Consider the following 22,195-nt stretch of genomic DNA (forward strand, 5'->3'; position numbering starts at 1 on the left):
GAAGACCACAGCTCTATGACATTACATGACATTACTTTATCTTCATTGTACCACGGTGTGCTATTGCTGGCTGTGAGGCAACTAAGCAATGTGCATCATTAGGTGTGTTGCATCGGCTTGCATGGTGTCCCAGTGCTAGATCATGCATCTGTGTCCCCAGCCGCAATACTGTGGTTGCCACATACGATCAACTACTATGGTGGCTTTTAACGAAAATGAAGCAACGTCACTACTGGGAGGCAGTCAGTTCAGCCCAATCAAGTCATGGATCAGATTATATTGTCCTGTCAGAAATGTGATTGGTCAGAGTCATTGGCCAATCAGACAGATGTTCCTCTAGCAATCTTGTCTTCCCTTTGCTTTTTTCCATCTGTAGATCTACAAGCAAAGATCTTGCATGGACTTTTTACTCTTTCCAATATGTGGCGGAGAGCAGGGCTTAGTCAGCCTGCAGTGTGGGCTGCCCAGGCTTTGAAGTATATTGCATCTCTGCCCTGCTCTGTTATCTAAGGGGTTAATAGTCCGCTGGCCTTCTTCTACTGTTCTTAGGTCTGTCTCCTCCACTCTAGATCATCGTGTTCCTGTGTTATGGGGTCAGACTGAACAAGTGGGTTTTACAGACATACCACCCTGAATTCATGAAGAGTCCACTGGTATACCATCCGGGACACCGGGCACGGGCTTGGCGCTTCCTCACCTACATGTTCATGCATGTCGGGTAAGTGCGGATCCGCCATGACGGACGCTAGCTTTGAGCCTGGACACACACACAGATGTGGCAAATGACAGTGGCGATGGACCAGATATTACAGTGTGTGATATAATTATCCTATTAGAACTGATCAGATCATTATTGGACACTGTGGTAAAGCAGGTAGGGCATTGTCGCTCTATGGGGGAGATTTGCCAAAACTTGGAGAGAGATAAAGTGCCAACCAATCAGCTCCTAACTATCATCTTTCAGACACACGCCTGTAACATGACAATTAAGAGCTAATTAGGTGGTACTTTCTCTCTCTCTCTCTCTGAGCTTTGATAAATCTCCCCATGTATGCGGTCATGGTTTGATGGCACTAACATTCCGCGGTGAAGCAGGAACTGGTTTGGCTGTGTTGTGCTGCTAAATCTCTTATATGAAATGGTTCCTGCGGGTGGGGACTGCTTCAGGGACCAGGTGACACTGGCAGTGGCAATAGACTGTACTTTCCTGTATGAATATGTATAAGCGATGTGTATGAGTACTTGTGTAAAGACTAGAGTATAGCGTGACGGCAGACGCTTGCAATTTGTCCTGAGCAGGAGTTAGAACAGGCGTCTGATCAGACATCAGACCAGCATTGGGAAGCCAGAGCAGGAATAATACAGTAGGTAAATACTTCCAGGTTGTTCAAAGTTTCCAGTAGGTATAGCTAGATACAGCTCCTTTGGGAGGATCCAGAATCTTTAACCCCTTCCTCATATCATTTCATGATGGGTGGCAAATAACGTAGTATCCTTGATGCTGGCCTCATAGAATGGTGACCCACCAGCTCTCCTGTATTCCCCCCAGGAACCCTACATCCATTTTCCCCATAAGCATAAATAAGTGGACAGATAGCTTATAAATGCAGCTGTAATATACCCTGGAGGCAGTGCTTAAAGTGGTCCTGGAGAGGCGGTGGAACTCATTTCCAAACCCCCCCCCCCCCCCCCCCCTCCCATTTAGTGGAGCCAGGACCAGTGCTAGGGTTTAGGCACCACTCTGGTTGCTAAAAAGGGGTGTGGTCTCACAAGGATGGGTGCGGTCACAATAATACCCCCAATTCAAATTATGACACATCATGTAGTGCCCCTGATTCATAGTACACCACATAGTAGTGCCCCTCATTCACGTTACAACACACAGTAGTGCCCCTTATTCACATTACATCACTCAATAGTGTCCCTTAGTAGTAGTAGTGTCCTTTACACATAATGCCCACAATAGTAGTGCCCCTTACACATAATGCCCACAGTAGTGGTGCTTATACACATAATGCTCAGCGCAGTACCCCTTATACACACCTCTGCCTCTGTCACGCCAGCATCTCACTGCCCATGTCGCTCCAGCAGCTCCATGCCCTGTGTCCCTCCAGCAGATTCCCCACCTCTCTGTGTCCCTCCAGCCCCCTCTCACCTGCTCCTCTTCATGGCACTTCTTCACTTCAGCACCGGTGATGGCATGACATCACATACACCGTGCCAAAAAAGAAAGACACTGAGGAGGGGATGAATGCCGTCCTGCAGACACAGCTTATGTGAGTACCAGGAGGGGCGGGCTGCAGGCAGAGGACATTATCGCCGCCCGCATCATCTATTGATAAGGGTGGTGGGGCGGCTTTTCTGCTGGAGTTACTGTGCAGGGCTGTGGAGGAGGTGGAACTAACATTACAGGTGGTGGAACTCGGTTCTACACCCCCCCCCCCCCCCCCCCCCCCCCCCCCACACACACACACACACACACACACACACACACACACACACACACACACACACTTTGACCCATACCTGGAGGTTAAAAAACTTATAGTACAAAAAGAGTACAAATGCAGACAACATGAGCCATTTCCCGATGATTATCTTCCAGTATGTACCCCAATACTATGTATTGCAAAGGTGTGTGGTATATTTTCTCGACATATTGGCGACATGTTCTGAATGTTGACATGTCAAATGCCAACATTCACAATGTCGACGTTGGCATTATGTTGAAACTGCCAGAATGTCAACACTGCGATTTCCAATTCACTTTTAGCCTAAGTCTAACACTAATCGCCGCCTAACCCTATTCTAACCCTACACTAACACTAATCGCAGACTAACCCTATTCTAACCCTACACTAACTCTAATCCCAGCCTAACCCTATTCTAACCCTACACTAACCGCAGCCTAACCCTACACTAACACTAATCCCAGCCTAACCCTATTCTAACCCTACACTAACACTAATCGCCGCCTAACCCTAGTCTAATCCTACACTAACCCCAGCCTAACCCTATTCTAACCCTACACTAACACTAGTCGCAGCCTAACCCTATTCTAACCCCAATCTAGCACCGGCGATAGCACCGCTATAGCTGTGGGGGGGCACACACGGAGAGATCAGTGCTTAACGTCTAAGCAATCTAGTCAGATTGCTTAGAATTTCAGCACTGATCTCTCCCTGTGTACCCCCCTTAACCCTTTTCTAACACTACACTAACCCTAATCGCAGCCTAACCCTATTCTAACCCTACACTAACCCTAATCGCAGACTAACCCTATTCTAACCCTACACTAACACTAATCCCAGCCTAACCCTATTCTAACCCTACACTAACACTAATCCCAGCCTAACCCTATTCTAACCCTACACTAACACTAATCCCAGCCTAACCCTATTCTAACCCTACACTAACACTAATTGCAGACTAACCCTATTCTAACCCTACACTAACACTAATCCCAGCCTAACCCTATTCTAACCCTACACTAACACTAATCCCAGCCTAACCCTATTCTAACCCTACACTAACACTAATCCCAGCCTAACCCTATTCTAACCCTACACTAACACTAATTGCAGACTAACCCTATTCTAACCCTACACTAACCCTAATCGCAGTTTAACCCTATTTTAACCCTATACTAACCCTAATCACAGCCTAACTCTATTCTAACCCTACACTAACACTAATCGCAGCCTAATCCTACTCTAACCCTACACTAACACTAATCTCACCATAACCCTATTTTAACCCTATACTAACCCTAATTGCAGCATAATCCTAACCCTATACTAACACTAATCACAGCCTATCTCTATTCTAACCCCAATCTAGCACCGGCGATAGCGACGTGCAGGGCCATGCATCGTTATCTCAGTGGGGGGTACACACAGAGAGATCAGTGCTTAACTTCTAAGCAATCTAGTCAGATTGCTTAGAATTTAAGCACTGATCTGTCCGTGTGTACCCCTCTTAATCCTATTTTAACACGACACTAACCCTAATCGCAGCCTAACCTTATTCTAACCCTATTCCAACCCTACACTAACACTAATTGCAGCATAATCCTAACCCTACGCTAACACTAATCCCAGCCTAACCCTATTCTAACCCTACGCTAACCCTAATCGCAGCCTAACCCTATTCTAACCCTACACTAACACTAATCCCAGCCTAACCCTATTCTAACCCTACACTAACCCTAATCGCAGACTAACCCTATTCTAACCCTACACTAACACTAATCCCAGCCTAACCCTATTCTAACCCTACACTAACACTAATCCCAGCCTAACCCTATTCTAACCCTACGCTAACCCTAATCGCAGCCTAACCCTATTCTAACCCTACACTAACACTAATCCCAGCCTAACCCTATTCTAACCCTACACTAACCCTAATCGCAGCCTAACCCTATTCTAACCCTATTCTAACCCTACACTAACACTAATCCCAGCCTAACCCTATTCTAACCCTACGCTAACCCTAATCGCAGCCTAACCCTATTCTAACCCTACACTAACCCTAATCGCAGCCTAACCCTATTCTAACCCTACACTAACACTAATCCCAGCCTAACCCTATTCTAACCCTACACTAACCCTAATCGCAGCCTAACCCTATTCTAACCCTACACTAACACTAATCCCAGCCTAACCCTATTCTAACCCTACACTAACCCTAATCGCAGCCTAACCCTATTCTAACCCTACACTAACCCTAATCCCAGCCTAACCCTATTCTAACCCTACACTAACACTAATCGCAGCCTAACCCTATTCTAACCCTACGCTAACCCTAATCGCAGCCTAACCCTATTCTAACCCTACGCTAACCCTAATCGCAGACTAACCCTATTCTAACCCTAATCGCAGACTAACCCTATTCTAACCCTACACTAACACTAATCCCAGCCTAACCCTATTCTAACCCTACGCTAACCCTAATCGCAGCCTAACCCTATTCTAACCCTACACTAACCCTAATCGCAGCCTAACCCTATTCTAACCCTACGCTAACCCTAATCGCAGCCTAACCCTATTCTAACCCTACACTAACCCTAATCGCAGACTAACCCTATTCTAACCCTACACTAACACTAATCCCAGCCTAACCCTATTCTAACCCTACACTAACACTAATCCCAGCCTAAAACTATTCTAACCCTACACTAACACTAATCGCAGCCTAATCCTACTCTAACCCTACACTAACACTAATCTCACCATAACCCTATTTTAACCCTATACTAACCCTAATTGCAGCATAATCCTAACCCTATACTAACACTAATCACAGCCTATCTCTATTCTAACCCCAATCTAGCACCGGCGATAGCAACGTGCAGGGCCATGCATCGCTATCTCAGTGGGGGGTACACACGGAGAGATCAGTGCTTAACTTCTAAGCAATCTAGTCAGATTGCTTAGAATTTAAGCACTGATCTGTCCGTGTGTACCCCTCTTAATCCTATTTTAACACTACACTAACCCTAATCGCAGCCTAATCTTATTCTAACCCTATTCCAACCCTACACTAACACTAATTGCAGCATAATCCTAACCCTACGCTAACCCTAATCGCAGCCTAACCCTATTCTAACCCTACACTAACCCTAATCGCAGCCTAACCCTATTCTAACCCTACACTAACCCCAGCCTAACCCTATTCTAACCCTACACTAACACTAATCCCAGCCTAACCCTATTCTAACCCTACACTAATTGCAGACTAACCCTATTCTAACCCTACGCTAACACTAATCCCAGCCTAACCCTATTCTAACCCTACACTAACACTAATCCCATTTTAACCCTATTCTAACCCTACACTAACACTAATCCCAGCCTAACCCTATTCTAACCCTACACTAACACTAATCGCAGCCTAACCCTATTCTAACCCTACGCTAACCCTAATTGCAGCCTAACCCTATTCTAACCCTACACTAACCCTAATCGCAGCCTAAACCTATTCTAACCCTACACTAACACTAATCCCAGCCTAACCCTATTCTAACCCTACACTAACCCCAGCCTAACCCTATTCTAAACCTACACTAACCCTAATCCCAGCCTAACCCTATTCTAACCCTACGCTAACACTAATCCCAGCCTAACCCTATTCTAACCCTACGCTAACACTAATCCCAGCCTAACCCTATTCTAACCCTACACTATCACTAATCCCAGCCTAACCCTCTTCTAACCCTACACTAACACTAATCGCAGCCTAACCCTATTCTAACCCTACACTAACCCTAATCGCAGACTAACCCTATTCTAACTCTACAATAACACTAATCCCAGCCTAACCCTATTCTAACCCTACACTATCACTAATCCCAGCCTAACCCTATTCTACCCCTACACTAACACTAATCGCAGCCTAACCCTATTCTAACCCTACACTAACACTAATCCCAGCCTAACCCTATTCTAACCCTACACTAACCCTAATCGCAGACTAACCCTATTCTAACCCTACACTAACCCTAATCGCAGCCTAACCCTATTCTAACCCTACACTAACCCTAATCGCAGCCTAACCCTATTCTAACCCTACCCTAACACTAATCCCAGCCTAACCCTATTCTAAATCTTCACCAGGGCCAGTTCTACACCTTGTGGCACCCAGTGCGAAAGTTTCCACTGGGGCAAAAAACAGGGGCGTAGCTTCATAAGGGAGGGGAGGGGCCCCCAGTAGATTTGCCCCAAGTAGTTGTGCCCCCAGTAGCTGTGCCCCAGTAGATTTGCCCCTGTTGCTGTGCCCCCAGTAGTTGTTACCCCTGTCGCTGTGCCCCCAGTAATTGTGACCCCTGTTGCTGTGCCCCTTAGTAGCCACTTACACACACACACACAAAAAACTCCAATACTTATCACTGCCCCGCTCCTGCTTCCCGCTCGCTGCTGCTGCTCCGTCTGGCCGCCCGCGGCTCCTCTCTATGGGTGAGACGTCATGACGTCTCTCCCATAGCAGCGCCGCACAGACACTAGAGATCATTAACGACCTCTAGCGTCTGACAGGTGCGCCGGCTGCAGCGGATGCCCACACAGCACACGGCGTCTGCTGCGGCCGTGGAGCGGGTAGGCGGCGGGCACCTGCGTGGTGACTGTGGCCACGCCCGCCAGGCTGCAGTGCCCCGGACGCAGGCACTGCTTGCCCGCACCAAGAACCACTCCTGCCCTACACTAACCCTAATTGCAGCATAATCCTAACCCTATTCTAACACTACACCTTAAATAGGGTGTTGACATTTTGGCTGTCGATGTTCTGAACATGTCAACATTCTGACGATGAATGTCAACAAACTGACTGTATAACTTAGGCAAATTATTATTTCATTCATGCCCTCACTTACCCCTGGCTCTTTCTGTTCTATAAATGTGGCTGTTGTTTCCTAAACAAGATGAATAACAATTTACTATATATTATGTTATTACGATCAGTGAGTACTCTGTGTTCCTTGTGGTGCGGACAGAAGTGTGCTGTATTTATCACACAAGAGCTCTCCTGCTCTCACTCAGACGGGCAGTGATACAGTGCTGTATGTTATTCCTTTCTGTCAGAGGCTCGGAGAGGACTCTAGCAGAGCGTCTGGCACACAAGTGAATAGTCCATTAGCGTTATTATCCCAACTTCATCAGTAAAACACAAAGATGAGAGAGCTCTGGCTGCACTTTCCCTTTGGAAATACAAGTGTTCCCTTTTCTTAGTGCACTTATTTTCTCGTCGCCATGGTAACCAGGAGCTTGAGATGGCGCATTGAGAGTCTATAGATGTATTGTTTGATGGGTTTGCCTGCCTTAAACATGTATTCTACTCAATAAATGTATTCGGTTGGTACATATAAAAAAAAAATAGGCATTTTACTAGTGCGGGATCATTAAAACCCGAGATCGTCTTTGGGAATGATGGACGGTTCTGAAATATCTTGTGTACGAACCTATAACTCGATTGGGGATGCAGTCTGCATACCGATGCCAGGATGCCGTCCGCAGCAGGAACACCGACGTTGAAATCCAGACAGGACTCAGGATCCCGGTATCTAAATGCAGACGCCTAGAATCCCGATCCTTCTTTCAGCGGAACTCAATCGCATCCCACTGCGCGCAGGGGTGGGTTTAGCCATTAGAAGGGGGGTTAGGGTCGTAGTTTAGAGATGGGAAGGTTAGGGTTAGGTACCGGAGGGGGGGGGGGGGGGTTAGGGTTAGGCACCTAGCGGGGAGGGTTAGGTTTAATCAGCGGGGAAGGGAGGGTTAGGGTTTGGCATCAAGTGGGGAGGGTTAGGTTTAATCAGCGGGGAAGGGAGGGTTAGGGTTAGGTACCTAGCGGGGAGGGTTAGTTGTGTATATCTGCAGATATAGGGTTGAGCCCCCAGGCCGATCAGCAAGGCGTCTCCGTCACTGGGGGTTCCTAATACTAGGTATGGGTCCGGGGTGCAGGACCCCATCACGTCGGCACAGGTCGGCTACCCCAGGTCAGCACACAGGTGAAAATCAATAAGGGTGGGTGTGGGGTGCGGTGGCCCCTATGTCGGTATGGCTAGGCGGCTTCAGGTCGGCACACCCTAATACTTTATTAACACTTCTGATTTTCCCTATCACTTTGTATATATTTTTGTATTATTTTAATCACACTTCACCTACATAGCACTTATGAGCTTCTTATTAACCCTTATTAACTTTCACCTGTGTGCTGACCTGGGGTAGCCGACCTATGCCGACGTGATGGGGTCCTGCACCCCGGACCCATACCTAGTATTAGGGACCCCCAGTGACGGAGACGCCTTGCCGATCGGCCTGGGGGCTTAACCCTATATCTGCAGATATACGCAACTAAGATCTCCGTATTATCTGATTATTATGTAGTGCTATTTCTCACTCAGTGTGCATTAGGGATAGCAACATGTTTTTTTCTTGCACATACTCTCTCTTCAGCTCATCTGTGATTGCAGCAGTAACATATTCCTACCATCCATGCTGAAGCCTAATGCCTGCCCTAGCTATAGAACATCATTTATATTCCTCTCTCCATCCCCTCTGTGCTCTCTGTGTGTGACACGTATACCCATCATCCTCTTCTGCTGTATTGAACCACCCAGGGCTGATCTCTTGCATTGATCCCAAGGCCGTAATGGTTGTTGCCACGGTAACAGGAGTACGTAACTGTGACATCCTAATTACAGGCCTGAAGTGGTTCATCCTCTGACAATAGGACCACTGCGCCGCCTGCGTGCCGGCCAGTCTTATTTTGGGAGAGTTATTTTTAAAGTCACGATGAGCCAGTAACAAATACTACAGCTGTGTGTACCTGGCTTGTTACCTCAGATGCTGACGGGCTTTAGGCATGGAGCAGCGCAGCAGGCTGTGCATTTGGCTAGTAACACACTAGATGCCCTTAATAAAATATAGCTTTAAATAAATAGAATAGGCATGGCTTCACAAAAGACGACATGGGGGAGATGTATCAAGCTTTGGAGAGAGATAAAGTATCATCCAATCAGCTTCTGTCTGTCACTTTACATGCTGTACTAGAAAGAATGACGGGGGGGGGGCGTGGCCTGGCTGCTGAGGCGACAGGACGTGTGGAGCTGGAGCTCCTGCCCGGGCCTCATATATTTGCCCTTTCCGCGCCCCTAAGGTGTCCCACAGCTCACCACCCTCCCTGTTGGGGTCCCCCTGCTCCGACCTGTGTGGTCCGCAGAGCCGGCAGACACCTCCTGTGTCTGTGCGGGTTGCGGCCTGCGGGTCGGGGTGAAGCCGGGGCCTCTCTTACTTACAGACATTGGGACGCGGCTGCTGCTTCCGGTTCCGGCGTGGCGGTGCTCGTCTCAGCCGCTAGATTCCCGTCTGCCGTCCGGCTCTTCCGGGCTCCCCTGGTCCTCGTTGGCCTTCTCACCCGCCCGGAGAGCGGCTTCCACGGCACTCCAGATCTCTGGCCTCCTCTGCTTCCGGAAGTCGGAGCCCGACGACGCACGCTCTGAGGTGAGAGCCGGGGGCGCCGTGCGGCTGTGGGGGGAGACACGGACGGGCAACACTTATAACTGCGGAAAACTGCTGAGGCTCTGTGCAGGTAACATCAGCTTGCTTGCAGCCTGCACATCTCTGCCCTCCTTCCCTAACCTCTCCACGTGGGCCCTCATCTACCGCAGCCCAGCGCTGCCATCCCCATCCCCCCGGCAGCCTGTGTCTCCTCAGCACCCCGGCGGCCCGAGACCCTGCGCTAAGGGCCCCCCTGCTGTGGCCCTCCGGAGCCCGCATTTCAACTGGCCTCGGGGCCCCTGCACTATCTCTGGCCCTGCACACTCTTGCCCTCCCTGTGGGCCCCTGCTTCTCCCGGCTCCTGTGACGGCCCCTACTACTGCTGGGGCCTGACACCCCTATCTTGCCACCTGAGCTTGGTACTGTCCCGGTTACTGGCTGGTCCGTGTCCGGGCCTCACCCCCGCAGACCCTGGATAGGGGCGGATATACGGAATACACCAGCCCATCTCCTGCGATCTCTGATTGTCTGTCTCCCCTCCGAGACCACATGGGCCTTTCTATCTGCCGAAGCTCCCCGGCCCTGTCCCACCCACGCTGCCCTGCTGGCCGCGTCATGACATCTCTCTAGTACCCCCGCCTTACCCTTCCCCCTGGTCCTGAGCCATACTGCTGGAGCGCCTTCTCTACCCCCCATTCTGCCGTCTCCCCCCTTCTCAACTGTACAAGATGCCCAGAGGTGGCAAAAAATCGCAGGGATCTGACCTCACACCATTCCTTACTAAAAAAGAGCACCCCAGCCAAGAACAGGTCCGATGCTCCTAAACACCTCCATGGTCCCTCCGACTCCGATCCTGATGACGACGATCTCACACCCCTTACCCGCAGGGACTTTCTATCCCTCCTTAAAGAGGTGCGGGATGTCAAGACCTCTGTCCAGGCTCTCCACTCCCTGAAGTCTGATATCGCCGAAATTGGCTCTAGAACGGATCAACTCGAGCGGCGAGTGGAAGAGGTGGTGACGTTCCAACACTCGGTCAAGACCGACTTCCATCAACTCCGCCAAGATGTTGCCCAATTGCGGGAGGAGCATGAGGACCAGGATAATAGGGCGAGGAGAAATAATCTCAGGATTCGGGGTATTCCTGAAGACGTTGAAGCGGCCCACCTTGATCTTTACCTTAAACGCCTCTTCACCCCCGAAGATCATCTCCTCCTGGACCGAGCACACCGAGCCCTCCGACCCCGCTCCCAAGACTCTTCCCAGCCTAGGGACGTCATTCTCCGATAGCCCTCAAAAGAGAGGTAAGCTCTTTACCTCCCTTAAACTCCATAGGGGCGACCTGGTCTTCCTTCAGGAGACTCATTTCCTACATAACTCCCACCCTACGCTACAATGTAAACCGTACCCTGATTCTTTTCATGCCTGTGACCATTCGGCTAAAAAACGAGGAGTCGTGATCTTATTTGCCTGTCACCTCACCTTTGAACTTCTAGATTCCCACGCTGATAAGGATGGCCGGTTTCTTGTGTTATAACAAATTTTTAGAAGATATACCATCCTAGGCGCTGAAATAAAATAGTAAACAAACAATATAGTGTAGTCACTTATTCAAAAGACTTCAGTGTTGTTCCATCTGTTGATAATTCGCTTGATTTCAACGATGCAGTGCATGCAAATAAAGAAAAAATGTATATAGTGTAATACAGTTTTAAGTGAACAATAATTTCTTCATGAATTACATATAATGTAACTCTATAAGTGATAATAAATCCAATTTTAAACAAGGCGTACCCCACTCACTATGTGAATGAAGCAAATTAAGCACATCAAGGTATCTTTAATCAATGAAGCATGGCGTACCCAACTCAAAGTGTCACAAATGGTTTGAAGCTCATCAAGGTATCTTTCTTGTGGAATTTGGACCTTATCCTTCGACCCAAGTTGCTTTAGTCCACCTGTACCCAAAACAAACATAAACAAAGTAGTAGAGCTTGCAAAACCATGTAGGATATACAACAACTATACAGACACGTACTTTTAAGATTAGTGTTTGAATTATTTTAAGGAAAATAAGCGTACCCCACTCACACAAATGGGGTGCTTTCTATACACATCAAGGTATCTTTAGTAATCTTGTATGCAGAAGTATGGAATGCGTACCCTACTCACAGAATTAGGCAAGATTTACAAAGCCCATCAAGGTTTCTTTCATTTTCAATTTCCTCTCCAAAGAAAAAAATACTGGATGCTTCTTAGGACCATAAAAATTTATTGTACAAAACCCCAATCGGTAGGGGAAAGTTCCAATGAAACAGAGAATACAGTAAAATATCAATAAAAAGAAAAAAAACAGTCACAAAGTAAAAAACATAAAACCATCCATGCTGAAACTCTGGAGGTATTTCTCCCCAAAAAAAACAACAATATCTTCAAGAGATTACCTTATCCAGAGTTCAGATGCGTATCATGGATGGATAAAAAAAGGCTGGCTATCCCCACTCCTGTTTATCAGTCAAACTTAACAACAAATTATGCACTTTAGCTAACATCTATGCCCCTAACCAACGACAAGAGTTGTTCTTTGCAAAACTAGATACTCTTCTTACTCAAGTCCGGCAAGGCGACCTCATACTGGCTGGGGATTTTAACTCTGTTTTAAATCCAAATATAGACCGCTCTCCCTCTCTGCCCTCTGCTTCCCCGTCGGACTCTCTCCGCTCTAGATCCCTCCTCCGTCTCATGCGATCCCAGCTTCTCTACGACTCCTGGAGGATAAAAGATCCCTCAGCACGTGACTACACCTTCTATTCTGCTTCTCATAATTCTTACTCCCGCATCGATATGATCCTGCTCAGCCACGAACTTGCCTTGAATCTCCACGCTGCCCATATATACACCCATTGATCTGGTCTGACCTCTCGGGCTTGCTCTCTCGCCCCCGCCCCATGACTTGGCGCCTTAACGACTCCCTCCTTCACAACCCGGAGATATGCTCCCATCTTCGGGATAAGCTTTCTGACTATTTTACCCTGAACGACTCCCCCGACATTTCCAGGTCCACTCTCTGGCTGGCGCACAAGGCAGTCCTTCGTGGGCACAGCATCAGCCTGGCCTCGAAAGCCAAGAAACAGTCTCTCACCCAGTTTAACAGACTTTCTATTAAACTCCACACCCTTGAGACCCAGCACAAGGCGTCCTCCGACCAGGCCATCTTGTCTGAACTCCGTACTGTTAAAGCGGAACTTGATCTCCTTCTCTCCAGACGGGTGGCTAAACGTCTCAAATGGCTTCGCCAGTCTTTTTATGAGAAGGGAGATAAGGCGGACAAGATCCTGGCGGCACGACTCCGCTCCGCAAGAGCCAAAACTAATATTATTTCTATTAGAGACCCTCTCAATCGGTTAGTCCATGACCCTACCGCCATTAGGGCTGCCTTCCAATCCTACTACGCTGACTTATACAATCTGCCACCCTCCCCGTCTGGTCCCCCCTCCCCGTCCCACTCTGACCTGGTCTCTCACTTTCTCTCAGCCTCTAACCTGCCTAGATTGCCTCGAGACGCCATGGACCATTTTAACAGCGAGATCTCGGTGGAAGAAATTGCCCAGACTATACTCTTGCAAAAGATCGGTAAATCCCCTGGCCCAGATGGGTTCACAGCTCTTTACTACAAACAATTCTCTGATCTCCTCTCCCCCCACCTCCAATCCCTGTTTAATAAGATTATCCATGGCAACTCTCTTCCTCCTGAGATGTTAGAGGCCAGAATTGTGGTGATCCCTAAGGAAGGCAAGGACGCCCTTAACTGCGCTAGCTACCGCCCTATATCCCTCCTGAACCTGGACCTAAAAATTTTTGCTAAAATCCTAGCCAATCGCCTTAACCCATATCTCCCTTCCCTTGTCCACTACTACCAAGTGGGGTTTATTCCAGGCCGCCAGGCGTGGGATAACACCAGACGTGCTATCGATCTTATACACATCTCGAACTCCAGGGGTTCCCCACTATCGTGCTCTCCTTGGATGCTGAAAAAGCTTTCGACCGGATCTCCTGGAGTTTTTTGAGAGCCGCCCTGGAGGCCTATGGCTTGTCGGGTGTCTTCCTCACTGGTGTTCTGGCACTATACTCCACCCCCTCCGCCACAGTCCTAATGAATGGTGTCCCGTCTGCCCCGGTCCGCATATCGAATGGTACGCGTCAGGGATGCCCTCTATCGCCGTTGATATTCGCCCTTGTTATTGAGCCGCTTGCCTCTCAAATTAGAGCTTATCAGGGTATACATGGTATACCAGTAGGCCGTACCGATCCTAAAATCTCCCTCATCGCAGATGACGTTCTACTTTCCTTGACCCAGCCCCTTATCTCGCTTCCAAATCTGTTTTCAGTCCTCCATTCTTATAGCCTTGTATCAGGCTACAAGATCAATTAATCCAAGTCCGAGGCCATGCTGCTCCATGTCCCCCACCGAGAAGCTGAATCCCTTCGCGCTAACTTCAATTTTAAATGGCAGCCTACAAAGATCAAATATCTGGGGATTTACTTGACCTCCCACTACGATTCTCTCTTTCATGAAAATTTTCCACCACTCCTCACCAAAACGCTCGCTGACCTGACGTCCTGCAACAGTCTTTTCATTTCGTGGCTGGGCAGGATCATAGCGGTTAAAATGAACATAGTCCCCAAATGGCTCTACCTTTTCTAGACCCTCCCTGTGGCAGTCCCGGCCTCCTTTCTTCGTACTACCCAGCGAGCACTCGTGCGTTTTATCTGGAACCACAGACCCCCCCGCATTGCTGCCAACACCCTGAAACGGCCAACCTCCGCTGGCAGTAGAGGTCTTCCTGATATCAAACTCTATTACCTAGCCTCCCATCTTTCCCATATTGTCACCTCTTATGCTCCTCCGGGGTCCGTATCCTGGTTGGATATCGAAGCAGCCCACGTCAACCTTTCGGACCTGACCCCCTTATGGGGTCTGCCCTCTACCTCCCGACCCCCAACCTCCAAACTCCTCCCCACTATTAAATTTAACCTTAAAATTTGTGATTCCCACTCTCTGAAGATGGGTCTCACCACTACCCCTTCACCCTTGACCCCTATCTGGCAGAACCCTATGTTTCCTCCTGGATTCTCGATTACGAGATTCCGTACATGGATAACGCTGGGCTTCAAGTTCCCGTCTGATTTTGCCGATCGGGGTCAATGGTTGTCCCTACCTGACCTCCAACAGAAGACCCCCTCGTACTCACTTAATCCCTTTCAATTCCTACAAATCCGGCACTTCTTGGGTTCTCTGCCCTCTCTCCGCTTTGCTTCGAGTCCTCACTCCCTTTGAAAGTTTATGCGTACACTCTCACCTCTCCAAAGGCTTAATCTCCCAACTTTACTCCCTTTTACTAGATTCTTCCCTTCCCTCCTCCTCCTGGCCCCACGAACTCGCATGGGAGCGTGATCTTGGGCCCCCTCCGGAGAGCGGAGACTGGGAGGACATGAGACTGGGGATTGCTAAATGCTCTATTGCTACTGCTTTCAAAGAGACGGCTTACAAAGTTCACTACCGTTGGTACTACATCCCTGATAGACTTAACAAACTCTTTCCGTCTTCTTCCCCTAATTGCTGGAGGAACTGCGGATCTAGAGGCACTATGCTACACATATGGTGGACCTGTGCAAACTGGAGGGCGGGGGTAGCAAGTCTGCGCTGTATAGGACTGAGACAGCTGGCCATGTGGAGAGTGCCAGAGCTCCCTAAGGGGGTTCAGTATAAAAGTGCAAAATGAAAAAGGGGGTGTGCTCTCTCTACAATGGCGCTGGTCTCTCTTACGGTCACCTATGTATGTGGATACTACCCAGGTGTGAAAGTGTATGTTGAAACACACTGGTATGGTAAATAAAATGGAATTTAATACAATACTAACATGCAATGTCTAAAAACAAGCAATACATAAAAAAAACAAGTGGACTGGGAACAGGAGATACCTTGTGGCGCTGCCCACCCCCTGGACGTTTGGCAGACTGTTTTCCTGATTGCCTGGAAGGGAATTCGATCAGAGGAGCCACCAGCAGGGTATTTCCCGGGGTACCCTGCCTTTATTTGACACCTGCGGCTCCTCCACCTGCATCCGGTAGTATCACATTCCCCCCATGGCCTGTTCCCAGTCCACTTATTTTTTTTATGTATTGCTTGTTTTTAGACATTGCATGTTAGTATTGTATTAAATTCAATTTTATTTACCATACCAGTGTGTTTCAACATACACTTTCACACCTGGGTATTATCCACATACATAGGTGACCGTAAGAGAGACCAGCGCCATTGTAGAGAGAGCACACCCCCTTTTTCATTTTGCACATATGGTGGTCCTGCCCGTCCATCGTTCCCTTTTGGAATCTAGTCCACTCCCTCCTTGACTCCCTTCTGGATTCCCCCGTGCTGAAAGATCCCTGGATCTTTTTGCTGTGTTACCCTCCGCCGATGCTTGATAAATTCTCCCAAAAACTGACTACACATATTCTAACTGCGGCAAAATCACTGATAGCTCTTAATTGGAAAAACCCCTCTCCACCCTCTCTCTTGTCCCTTAAAACCAAAATTTGGCATATTGCCTCAATGGAGAAGATTACATATTATCTCCATGACCGGGGTCATGTTTTTGAGCAGGTTTGGGCCCCTTGGCTCGCCGCTGAACGTAGACCGCCGTCTCCCTCCTCTTGTCCCTAGCTCCTTCCGCAGACCCATGGGCACCGCCTACTGCTCCTCCTCCATCCCCTCTCCCCTTTTCTTCTCTTTTCTCTTCTTCCCTCCTCTTCTCTTTCTCCTTCTTATCTTCTCTCGTCTATCCCTTGCCCTCCTTCTTTCTTGTTTCTGAATTCACTATTTTCAGCATATGTACTGTGATTGGATTATATCGTGGTTTCCCCTTTCCCCCATCCCCCTCTTCCTCCCTCCCCTCTCCCCCCCCCCAAATTTGATACTTGATTACGGATGTTTTATTTTTGATTATTTTCATTGTCTATTCTAAAATTGTGGTTTCTGTTGGACGTGGGTTCTCCTGACCACTTGTCCCTTTTGTCAATGTTTGTTTGCCTACTCTGTTTAACCGCGCAAAAATAAAGAATAAAAAAAAAAGAAAGAATGACAGGAGCTTATTGATTGGTACTCTCTCCATGATTTGATAACTCTCCCCCAAAACGAGATGGCTGGTGTAGAACGTCTGGGAAATACAAATCTGGCCAAAATCATTGAGGGATGAAGCATAGTGACTAATATATTATTACCTATGATTTATCTAGTGCCTGCATATTACACAGCACTGTACAGAGAACATGTAATCCTGCCCTCTAGCACCAACAGAGCTTACAATCTATATTCCCTACCATGCAGCCGCGTACATACTTGGCTTAACTTTATCAGAGCCACTTAAAATACCAGCATATTTGGAAGGAAACTGAGAGAACATACAAACTACACCCAGATAGTGCACTATAGATGTATCTGTTTTATCTATATAAATGGACAGTGCACTCCTCTAACATTTGTAAATGTGTAACTCCCAATATTAGCAGAATTGGAATCGTGACGGGCGCATGACTACAGCATGCCGCGGGGATAGTGAGTCATAGTGGGTGTGGTCATACCAGCCCCTGTGGTTGTCGACACGCCCCCCCTACTTTAGCGACAGTGATAATAATTAGTAGAAAAACACCATGATGTAGATATGGCAATCGGAGTGCCGTTCATCGATGGTTACAATTGATAGCGATAGGAACACAAACCATCGATGGTGATAAACTATGTGGCAAGTACCATTGATGGTTGTTGTTGTTTTGTTCATATGTTTGTAAATCCAGTCATAAGGACACAGAGACATGCAAGTTCACTGATGTGCTGTTTTATTCCATCACATAACAGTTGTAACCATCGGTGCTTCATGCCCGGGCAGCCCAGTTCTACAGTTAGTTGATAAACATGAGACTTTGGGGCGGGGGCTGGGGGGAGGAGTCTTCGTCAGCATGTGTGTAAGTTCCGGAGACGGGTCAAGCACCTTTGTAAAGGGGGAACCATCGGGTCCATGGCTTCCATCGTTGGTGGGATACCATCCAGTTCTCCAACGTCGATGGTGAAACTACTTGGCATTGTCTAAATCATTTATAAATCATCGATGGCCATCCCTACCATGATTATGTCGCAGGAAGTGGAGGCACATGCACCCACTGCGAGTGACAGGGTCCCTAGCTCCGTCAAATCAGGAATTTCCTGCTGAAATTGGGAAAGGTGGAAAATAAGTGCGCTTAAAAAAAACAAAGAACAAACCCTAGTTAAACAGTGGCTGGAGAGGATGAAAGTGTAAATTTATGCTCACTGCGGCACGGCCATTTTGATGATGTTGCTATGCTATTAAACATGGACAGAATTGGCAAAGCACAAAACCGAAGTCGGAACTGAAGCCTAAATTGCAGTCGGGCTGCTTTTCCGGGGTATAATTTGCTGTCATTTCCCTGGGACACTGCTGGGGCTTTCTCACACACTCTGACACACAATAAGCGCTGCTACTGAAGTTTAATGCTGTTTGTTACCTGGTGTATTGAAGGAAAATGGAGCTGACTTATGTGAGCCCCGCAAGGTGCCTGCGAGGAGGTATATTACTGAGGGGACGGCTGTTCTGGGCTGTGTGCCAGGGAGCGGGCTTACTCTCTTGCTCTCAGGCAATACCAGGAGTGACTGTAATAGTGTACACCAGCAAAACTTATGGAGCCTAAATGGCTTGGCTCAGCAACCGCTCGCAGATCACCGCGGATCAAAGCAGATTAATCGTCATTTCTGTGACCGGAGGAAAATCTACTCACTGACTCCTCGGCTTTTAAGGAGATTTTCCCCTGGTTATTTGTTCAAAGTAGATGAAATGTAGATCATCTAGAAGTTATTCGTCTCTACTGAAAAAGGTTGTTTAAAATGATCTAATAAAGATAGCGGTGTTCCGGGGTTATGTCCACTTCCTCAGCAGCATAGAGGTACTGTATATACAGTGGTGGCCAAAATTGCAGACCCTTTTTGAAATTTGAATGTTTTTCAACTTCGAATTCTTATAAAAACTGTTACACTTGACGCGGTGCAATGATTCATATACAGGTTGAGTATCCCTTATCCAAAATGCTTGGGACCAGAGGTATTTTGGATATGGGATTTTTCCGTATTTTGGAATAATTGCATACCATAATGAGATATCATGGTGATGGGACCTAAATCTAAGCACAGAATGCATTTATGTTACATATACACCTTATACACACAGCCTGAAGGTAAATTTAGCCAATATTTTTTATAACTTTGTGCATTAAACAAAGTGTGTCTACATTCACACAATTCATTTATGTTTCATATACACCTTATATACACAGCCTGAAGGTCATTTAATACAATATGTTTAATAACTTTGTGCATTAAACAAAGTTTGTGTACATTGAGCCATCAGAAAACAAAGGTTTCACTATCTCACTCTCACTCAAAAAAGTCCGTATTTCGGAATATTCCGTATTTCGGAATATTTGGATATGGGATACTCAACCTGTATCAAATGAAAGGAAATTGAATGCTGAATTCAACACAATAAACAGAGGTCAAATATTTGCATTACAAGAGAAGATATGCAGTCAAGTGTAACAGTTTTTATAAGCATTCGAAGTTGAAAAACATAAAATTTCAAAAAGTGTCCGCAATTTTGGCAACCACTGTATATCGTTACGGCAGCAGGGTGGGCAGGGGAAACCCCTGGTGGGCTCCACTGGCTGAGGGGCAGGGGTGCATCAAGGGAGGAGGAGGCCCGTGTGCAGCCTCTCTTGGGGCCCCCTCCTCTCTAGCCATCAACGTAATAGACACTGGGGTCACTAGGAGACCCTAGTGCTACACAGAGTCTAGTGCGCAGGCCTCTGGGAAAAATGATGCAGTGGCCATTTTCCCAATGATTATCCTACTGCGTATGCGCGAAATGCCAGGAAAATGGCTGCCGTGCCATTTTCCCAGTGGTTTCTGAAGCACTGCTGACGCAGGACTCCAGAGGGTACATATGAAAAAATGGGTGCAGGGTGGGCGGTGTGGGCCCCCCTGGACCTTGGGGGCCCATGTAACAAGGTATTATGGCAGTGTAGAGTCTGGAACCTGACTCCTAGAGGAAGGGGTGGGTCCCTCAGCACTGGTATATCTATAAAGGGTTCAGTGTGTGTGGTGCATATGGGCACCCGAGGTCCAGGGGGGCCCACACCACACACCCTGCACCCATTATAGATACACCAGTGCTGAGGGGCCCACCCCATCCTCTAGGAGTCAGGTTCCAGACTCTACACTGGAATTATACCTTGTTACTCTATTAAGGGGGTCAGTTACCTGGCGGAGCAGGACCACGGATGGGCATGGATGCTTGGTTCACTTCTACAGAAAGTACACCAAGATTCACCCTCCTGCCAGTCGAAGTGGGTGGTCACAACACACCCCTGTCCCCTCCTCTTGTTGACTGTGGACTTTAGCATACACAGGGCTAGATTCATAGATGGACGAAAATGAAATGCTACATGCCAGCAGCATTGTAATTCTGCCCGATCTCCAGGAGGGGCAGTGAGACCAACATCGCAAGCTGGGATCCAACATGGCGTCATAATGTTCCACGCAGAAGTTCCAGCTTACTCAGCTAACCGTACGGAAGCTGGGGCTGCGAGGTCAGGAAGTCTGTGTGATGACATGCAGACCCCTGGCGCCTCCCTCTCAAAAAAACAGAGGTGACGCTTGCCCCCATTTCTGGGAACGCAGGCCTCCTCTTGCCCCCTCCCCACTGCTGCCTGTCAATCAGGCAGTGGCAAAAGGGAAGTGCGGGTGAGATCGCCAGGCCTGTTCTGTGCATGCGCAGAACAGGCCTTGCACAGCTGCAGAATACCGGTAATTGGGAATCTGCGTGCTGCGGTCAGGTCTGAAATAGGCCCACACTCTGCTGGGCCCTTATAGTGGATAAATTGTTCCCGGAGAGCGACTTTTTGTTGTATCCCTGGGCAGTGACAGTGGGCTCCTCTGCTCGGTGATAGACAGGCATGCCTGATATACTGCTACAGTCAGAAAGGACACCTCTATATAGAACAGGACGAAACAGACAACAGAAGAGCGCTGACATTACTCTTATGTTTTCCGTCATTTTGATGGACTGGTAACCAGTGTTTTATAATACATCAGACAATTGAACATCATAAAATACATTATTTTGATGTTATTTCGTGTTTAGTCTCCTCATCTTTAGTGCATTAAAAGTTCCAGAGATACCCTTCACTGCGGCTTGGGCGATATTTGGTATAATTCCTCCCGGAACGAGGGTTACTACAGGTTGTAAACGCTTACTGATAGCTATCAGCGCGGCAGCTAAAAAAAACAATCCTTCATGAGTGGATCTCTACTGCCTCGCCAACTATGTCACTCTTTAAATCAAAACTCTTTAATATATTCCGAATGAACTGGGTGGAGGTCTCCTTGGAAAAGGAGAAAAAAGTGGGAATGTTTTTTGACATGTGGGAAACATATATCGCCACACTGTCCGTAGAAATTAGAGGTCAAATATATTCTAGTTTAAAACATACTACTTGGTATCTACAGCGTCTTGTAGATAATGACCCACCTATAATTTTAGACACGCCCCCCCTGCTAGGTGAAGGTCACTTGATTTGATGGGGGGGGGGGGGAGGCGGGGGAGAGACTACCCATATTTTCTTTTTTGTTGTTAATTTTTTACATTATTGTATCTATTGTATTACTTTGTTTCTGAATCAGTATACCTGTATTGTACAAGACTAGTGATATTGCTCACTTTTTGAATTTATTTCTTCGCACTCTTGAATACAATATCTGTATTTTCCCTTTAGATACTGATTGTTACTTTTGTACAATGCTTCAATAAAAAGTGTTAAAAAAAAAAAAAGTTCCAGAGAGTTTTTAGTCGCTGTCTAAGCCTCTTCATAGAGAGTAACTGCAACAGTGACACCTGCTGGCTATCAGAAGATACAGATGGAGCCTCGCTCATCTAGTCTTCTCTGCTGCGCCTAGGTGCACCAAGACTTATTAGCATAAGCCTTTCATCTGCAATACAATACAGAGATAACAATACAGCAGGGGATTAAGTCTGACTGCCCTGGCTCAATTAATCCTATTAAAGGGATAGATGAGCAGGGCT

General features: G+C 47.5%; 1 protein-coding gene across 1 annotated transcript in view; it reads left to right on the forward strand.

Annotated features, from left to right (window-relative positions):
• RHBDL1 (rhomboid like 1) overlaps positions 1–22,195 on the forward strand; it is a 68,306-nt gene that overhangs the window by 25,835 nt on the left and 20,276 nt on the right. The window contains exon 4 of the mRNA XM_063935064.1: positions 570–718. Coding sequence (XP_063791134.1) covers positions 570–718 — 149 coding nt within the window. The remainder of the gene's footprint in view (positions 1–569; positions 719–22,195) is intronic.

The sequence above is a fragment of the Pseudophryne corroboree genome, chromosome 7, assembly GCF_028390025.1.
Source record: "Pseudophryne corroboree isolate aPseCor3 chromosome 7, aPseCor3.hap2, whole genome shotgun sequence".
In the NCBI taxonomy this organism is placed as follows: domain Eukaryota; kingdom Metazoa; phylum Chordata; class Amphibia; order Anura; family Myobatrachidae; genus Pseudophryne; species Pseudophryne corroboree.